The 7,263-nt window shown below is 59.2% G+C and overlaps 1 protein-coding gene across 1 annotated transcript; it reads right to left on the bottom strand.

The window, feature by feature from the left end:
• Positions 1-5,349: 5,349 nt before the first annotated feature.
• Positions 5,350-6,728, bottom strand: RNF222 (ring finger protein 222). The gene has a single exon (XM_061360016.1). It carries the CDS (start codon positions 6,726-6,728, stop codon positions 6,063-6,065), a length of 666 nt encoding a protein of 221 aa, XP_061216000.1. The 3' UTR covers positions 5,350-6,062.
• Between the last annotated feature and the right edge of the window lie 535 nt (positions 6,729-7,263).

The raw sequence follows: 7,263 nt of genomic DNA, 5'->3' as shown, positions 1-7,263 counted from the left end.
ACATGGACCCCCCAGCTGCAGGGCCAGAGGGAAGACAAGGTGTGTGCATCTTCCCTTATATCCAGCTGCCTCCATGCCCTCAGCAGAAGCCAGAGTCAGAGCATGGCCAAGCTGAGCCCAAACCTCCTCTCCCAGGCAGAGGCTGAACCTTATCCCTGCACCGCCTCACCCACCATCACACCCAGCAGCTGCTGTTGATGCCGCGGAGCTGTTTGCAGTGATACCTATGGATGGAAAAGCATGATCCTGCTTGTTTTGCATGAGGAAGGGAAGGGATCCGCAGGGACCGGCCCCCAGCCCGCCCGCAGCAGCAGAGACCCATCCCTGTAGCCGGGGAAGGGAAGGGATGAGCAGGTCCCTTTCACCCCTCGCCGTGCCCAGCCTCCCCTAACGCTAGCGCCGGCCCCAGCTCTGGCTGGGCTCCAGCGCAGGAGCAGACGGGAGCAGCTCATTGCTGCTCATCTGGAGGCACGTCTGGGCGCTGCAGCCACCGGCGACAGCGATGGGAGGGCGGGCGGGTACCACCAGCAGCTGAAAGCGCTCGCCCAGGGGCTCCGCTGCAGCGCTCGGGTGCGATGCTGAAGAGCAGCTCCTGGTGACACAAGGGCCTTGTCCAGCACCCGCATCCCCGCGGTGCTGCTCCGGAGCCCGGCAACAGGGGCAGCTGCTGGCACTGCCAGCACTGAGCAGCCACGGAGACAAGAGACACTGACCCAAGTGTTCCCTGATGCTCAGCAGTGCTCCATGGCTGCTCTGACCCAAGCAGTCCCTCGTGCTCATCAGTGTTCCATGGCTGCTCTGACCCAAGCAGTCCCTGATGCTCCCCAGTGTTCCATGGCTGCTCTCAGTACCAGTTCCAAGGAATGAAAACCTCAGGTCCAAACGCTTCCATGAGGACAGGAGCCAGAGCTGGTCGGGGCCCAGAGCTCACTCCAGCAGATGCAGTCATCAGCCTCCCCAGGGATGCGCTCCCACATGGCTCCCTGTATTGTACCAGGGTCAGGCGGCTCTGACCCTTGAGGCATCTGATGGGGCAGGATGGGTTTTCTAGGAGGCTCCACACCTTACCGTAAAGTAACCTTAGGCTTTCCTATCCTGTACAGTTGATTCTCAGCACAGATTCTTATTAAACCCCTGCCTTTCCCTCACTCAGGCAGCCCTGATGGTGGTAGGCAACAAACCCTGCTTGTCTTCAGCTCTGCTGTGGAAAGGACATGTAATAGCTCCTGCACATGTGTGCCGGGATCTGTCCATGCACAGTGAATTGAGTGCCCAGTACTACCCCTGCAGCACCCCTGGGCTCATCCCACCTCAGCCTCACTGAGCCCTGCTGCGCCCAGCAATGGGAGCTCCAGCCATGAGTCTGCTGCAAGCGACCATGGGGGGCACTGGCCATAGACAGCAGAGAAGTCAGACCTGAGACAAGGGAAGTGCTTTTCCCAGCTCAATTTGCTATGGCAAACTGGGACATCATTTAAAAAGAGACCTGTGGAAAAGCAGCTCTTCCTAGAACCTCCATCTCCATGTCTTTGCCAGCAGTTGCTGGTAGGAAAGAGCAGTCTTTTGATGACATTCCAGGCTGGGCTGTTTTCATGGTAGGTCGATGAGGTTTTGACAAAAGGATGTGTAACAATGACACAGGGAAGTGCAAAACCTCCCGAGCCAGCTGAGCAGGATGTGTCCTGGGGTGCTGCTGCCAGGCAGTGCAGAGTAGCACAGCACAGCACAGCACCAGGCACATACTGGAGCTCTGCTGGAAACCAGAGCATCACCAAGGGGCTGGCTCCTGTCCCCATGGTCCCTCAGCTGAGTGCCTGTACCCCTTCCATGAGCACTGATCCCACAGGAGGACACTAGGCTGAGCCCCTCGTGCACTGCCTCACCTCCCATTGTAGGCCCCCCTCTTGTGCAAAGCCCAAGAAGAAGAGTCCAGCCCATGCCCATGCCCCACATGCTGGCACAGGAGGACAATGTAAAAAGGTGGCTGCCATGCACTGGAGATGGAGCTCAAAGGATCTTGGCTGGAGAGACACAGGCTTAAGGGACAGCCAGCTAGGGCAGTGTCATCCCTTGTCCATGTCCCACACTGGCCACACTGGACTAACCGGGCTGCCTCCAATGGACCATGGCTCTCCAGGAGCCCTGGCTGGGTGCAGAGGAGGGGAGGGAGCTTGGAGGAGGCTCCTTCTCAATTATTCATGGTGAGATCTCAGCTGATGGAGCTGGGGCTTTCAGAGGCTGGTTCCTAATGGAGCCTGCTGACGTGTCTGGCCAGTAAGCACTCCTGGGCCCCGCGCAATTCCCACTTCTCCCATCTCCATGCCATAAGGATGCCACCCTCTCTTGCTAATGATGCATTATGAAGCCATTACCCAGGGTTCACAGCCCTGCTGCCATCATGCAAAGATCCTGAGCTGTTAGTGTGGGAAGGTCAGTGTGTGCTCTCCAGCCAGGGAATCTGCTGGGAGTGCTGCCCATGCTGGAGGGGACAGTCCATTGGAGATCAGCTTGCAGAGGGAGAAGGGGTACAGCAGTGGTGGGGTACCAACAGGCAAGAGAATCATAGAATCCGAGACTCACCACCCTCACAGGGAAGAGCTTCTGCCTTAGATCCAACCTGAACATCCCCTGTTTCAGTTTGAACCCATCACCCCTTGTCCTATGGCTACAGTCCCTGATGAAGAGTCCCTCTCCAGCACCCTTGTAGCCCCCTTCAGACACTGGAAGCTGCTCTGAGGTCAATAGCTAGCGGATAGTGAGGCCTGCAGACATCCCAGCTCTTTGAGGCAGGGGAAGGGAAGGAGATAACAGAGGACAATTGAGGACACATGAGCTGGCACCCCAGGTGCTGCAGAGCCCTTAGCAGGATGTGCTGATTGCCTGCAGGACATCACCTGCAGTCAAATGATGCCATGGTGATGGGTGGAGGCAGTGGTGGAAGACCACTGAGGGTTAATGGTTGGATGCTGTGCAGGAGAACCTGTTAAATGCTGCATTGGGAACGCCTGCCACCCTCCCTGCTCTGTCCCTTTGCAGCAGTGGACAGGGTTTCCTGGGACCCTCTCCTGCCCATGCGGATGTCCCCCAGCAACTGGAAACATGCCCCTGGTGTATGCACAGCTCAGGAGTTACCCCTGAGACATTAGGTGACCATGATAAACCAAAGCACTGAGCTGGAAATGGCCCCAGTATCCTCTAATGGGCATATGCCCCGTGGGAGGATAAGCTACACAGCATCGAGGTGCTCTGCATGGCTGGAGATCCAAACATGGCCCCCAGGGGCCATCAGCACAAAAGGGCTCAGAGAGGCCTGGCTCCAGCCATCAGTTCTAATAACAAGAAAATAGGATGATGGCAGCTTTTCCCTCTGCACAGGAAGGGGCAGGGAGCATCTTTCCCAGATGCAAGCAAACTCTGACCTAAAAATCAGACACTCACAATCCTGGGAACAGCAAACATGGGCCCTGCTGCTCGGGGGTGAGGAGGATTTGGAGAGGATGTGGGGATGGTGGGTGAGGAGCTGAGGACATGGGGACGGTTGGTGACAAGCTGAGGACATGGGGACGGTTGGTGACGAGCTGAGGACATGGGGCGGTGGGTGAGGAGCTGAGGACATGGGGACGGTTGGTGACGAGCTGAGGACGTGGGGACGGTTGGTGACGAGCTGAGGACATGGGGCGGTGGGTGATGAGCTGAGGACATGGGGACGGTTGGTGATGAGCTGAGGACATGGGGACGGTTGGTGACGAGCTGAGGACATGGGGACGGTTGGTGACGAGCTGAGGACGTGGGGACGGTTGGTGACGAGCTGAGGACATGGGGACCGTTGGTGACGAGCTGAGGACGTGGGGACGGTTGGTGACGAGATGAGGACGCGGGGACGGTTGGTGAGGAGCTGGCCCTGAGCAGCAGACGGAGCTGTGCTGCTGCAGCCGGTGCTGGTGTGAACGGGCTCTGGACCATGTCAGCCGCACCAGGGGCAGGGGATGCTCAGCCCCGGCGTGCCCCGGCATCCCTGGCCGCGCAGCGCCACCCTGTGGCAAGCGCCCTCCTCGTCTCCGGAGGGGGCGATGCCCGGCCCCCAGCCCAGCTCTCCCCTGGCGCTGCGCTTGCCCCCAGCACAGCACAAAAGGTCCCCTCCGCCCCGTGCTGCCAATGGAGCTCTTCCCCATCACCAATGCCTTGCCCAAGTATCTCCAGGCCTCCAGCAACAGCAGCCAAAAGTGGGCTCCTCCAGCCCTACCCCCGGAGCCCCACTCCCACCTCCAGCAGCCCTCTGGCTCCGTGGAGCCCCGCATTAATTCCCCAGACACACCAATAATCAGGTTTATTATTAAATACACGGTATGGAGGTGTCATTATCAGATAATCGGTTCTTAAGAAACAGGCTTCCCATTCCAGTGCAGTGTCTCAAGCACTTGTCCCAGTGAAGGGGTCAGTGTCATCGCAGCCCGGGTGTGGGTGGGGAAACTGAGGCACGGGCTGGGGAGTGCACCAAGAGCAGGCAGTGGCAGCCCAGGCACCATTCCCTGGCTGTAACCCGGAGGAAGAGTGGGATTCCACCACGCTCTCTGCACCAGCCTGATCCCCCTTCCCAGCCCCAAGTGGTTCCGTTTGTCCCCCTGCAATGCTCTGGCTGATCCCAGGCTGCCTCGGTGGCACTGAAGGCAGTGCTTGTCCTACCCGATGCTCAGCCATGCAGCAGGAGCCTCTCTGGGAGCACAGGAACAGTGTGCACCCATGGGTGATGGTGAGGGACATCCTGCTCCTGCTCCTGGTCAGTTTGGGGTGCCCATGAGAGCACTGTGGACCTCAGGGCACGTTCCTGAATGACAGGGCCGAGAGTGGCAGCCACAGGGCCAGCAACTGGGTCAGGAGGACAAAGGTGGAGATGAGGGTGCAGACACTGTTGGGGTGGGGAAGAAGGTGATGAGGAGCCCCAGCACCACTGGGCAGCTCCAGCATGGGAGGGACCAGCAGCTCCCACTGAGAGCAAGCTCCCTCCAATGAGAGCAAACACAGAGTATCCCAGAGCTCAACTGAGCATCTCAGATGTCCACTCCCCTCCCAGCCCAGGGGTGAGGGGCTGAGACTCCCCTGGGGGAATCCAGGCCCATAGAGGACAGTGCCTGAGGTGTTCCACAAAGGTGAAAATGAGCCACCCAGTGTTAACCCTCAGGAGCTGGATATAGAGACAAGGAAACATCCCTCTGCCAAGGCACAGGGAGGAGAGCAGGATGGGATCCCAAATCTGCCCCTTACACAGGCCAGACCTTTGGTTTAGCTCCCTGCCCCACACCTTGCCACCCGTCCCTGGATCCCCAAGGCAGGAGGGATGCCCATGGCGTCCAGGATCCTGGGGAGCTAAGGGAGGGATACGAGGGAGGGCAAGGTTGGGACTGCCTGTGGGATGAGCTGGCATCCCTTCCCATTCCCATGGAGGTGAGCACTGGCTGGCGGAGGGGACGGTGAGTACACGGGGTCAGGATCACTCTCTCCATCCTTTGGTTTCACTGTCCTTGTTGCCCAGTAGCCAGAGGCTCCAATAGAGCTTCACATCCATGAGTTTCTGCTCCAGGGTGGCTGCATCATGTACCCGATGATCCCAAGAGCCTGGGGGGCCTGGGCACCTCCAAAAGCCCCACAGCCTGGCAGCCCTGATCTGCTGCTGTCCTTGGGTTCTGGGTGCTTGGATGCCATGGTCACAGCCCGCCAGCAGCTGGGATGGAGGGGAGGGACCGGCAAGCCCCCCCACTCCCTGCAGATGCTGTCACAGGGTGCAGGATGAGCCATGACCTCCTCTGACGCTGGAGGAAGGCACTAGCAGGGTTTGACCTGCCGTATTTTAACCAAAAGAGGCATAAAACACCAGCAGTGACACTGTGAGCGCCCGAAGATCCACAGAAATGTCTGCAGGTCCATTCAGTCCCTGGCCAGACGAGAGAGCTTCACCTAAAGCTGCTTCTGGGCTTTCTCCAGGGATCTTTTGGGGCAGGTTCCAGTCCTAGCTCTGTCCCAGCATCAGTGACACCCCTCTAGTCTCCAGGCTGATCCCATCCCCACTACGAGTCCCTCTTCACCAGCAGCAGCCAGGGGAGCACAGCTGCCAGCATGGCCACGGTGAGGATGAGGAGGACGGCGAGGGCGATGGGAGACTGGCAGCATTTCACCCCCAGGGCCGAGCTGGATGACACCGAGCTCCACGTTTCCACCCTGCTCCTCCTCCCCAGGGAGCCACAGTCTGCATCCACCAGTGGCATCCCATGGTTGCTGATGACAAAGATGTGGGCTTCCCGCGCCAGCTCTCCCGGGACCCCCTGCACATCCAGGGCACTGTTCCCTGTGCTGCTGCACCGGTCAAAGCTCTGCACTGGCTTCACAAAATGACTGGGCACCACCAAGGTGTTGCTGGCCTCTGTTTTGGTCAGATGGGACAAGCAGGAAGGTGACAGAGGCATCTCCAGCGTCTGGGGGCTGGTGCCTGCTTTGGGTGGCCACAGAGCCTTCTTCTTGCTGAGGAAGGTGACGTAGCGGCAGACGGGGCAGATGATGCTGCTCTGGAGCTGGCCGTCGAGCTTGGCGCAGAGCAGGCACTTCACCAGGCAGTCGTGGCAGAAGGTGTGCCCGCAGCTCAGCCTGCGTTGCGCGGCCTCCAGCGCCTGGAACTTCTCATAGCACACGGGGCACTCGGCTGGGGAGCTCTCCTTGCTGGAAGAGGTCTCAGACATCCCTGCACCCGCCACAGGCACTCCCCAGCTGTGAGGAAGAGGTGCGATGGGTTAATACGGGTCTGTGTTCCAATGGCCGTCATGATCGGTACCTGAAGGGGGCTACAAGGATGCTGGAGAGGGGCTTGGGACAAGGGCCTGTAGGGACAGGCCAAGGGGAATGGCTTGAACCTGCCAGAGGGGAGACTGAGCTGAGCTCTTAGGCAGAAGCTCTTCCCTGTGAGGGTGCTGAGGCGCTGGCACAGGGTGCCCAGAGAAGCTGTGGCTGCCCCATCCCTGGCAGTGCTCAAGGCCAGGTTGGACACAGGGGCTTGGAGCAAGCTGCTCCAGTGGAAGGGGTCCCTGCTCGTGGCAGGGGTTGGAGCTGGGTGAGCTTAAGTTCCTTTCCAACTCGAACTGTTCTAGGATTCTATGATCCATCTCTTCATTTCTCCTCCCTGCTCTCTTGCCTTTGTCCTCTGGCCCCTAACAGTCGCAATGAATGGCTAGCAGGCATGGTCTCAGCAAGGCAGGGCATTCTCAGGAGAATGAAGCC

The sequence above is a fragment of the Neopsephotus bourkii genome, unplaced genomic scaffold (genome assembly GCF_033783945.1).
Source record: "Neopsephotus bourkii isolate Nb327-2 ecotype Australia unplaced genomic scaffold, CSIRO-AGI_Nbou_v1 NB_1003, whole genome shotgun sequence".
Classification (NCBI taxonomy): domain Eukaryota; kingdom Metazoa; phylum Chordata; class Aves; order Psittaciformes; family Psittacidae; genus Neopsephotus; species Neopsephotus bourkii.
The sequence above is the reverse complement of the archived record's forward strand: the minus strand, read 5'-3'. Positions and strand labels throughout refer to the sequence as shown.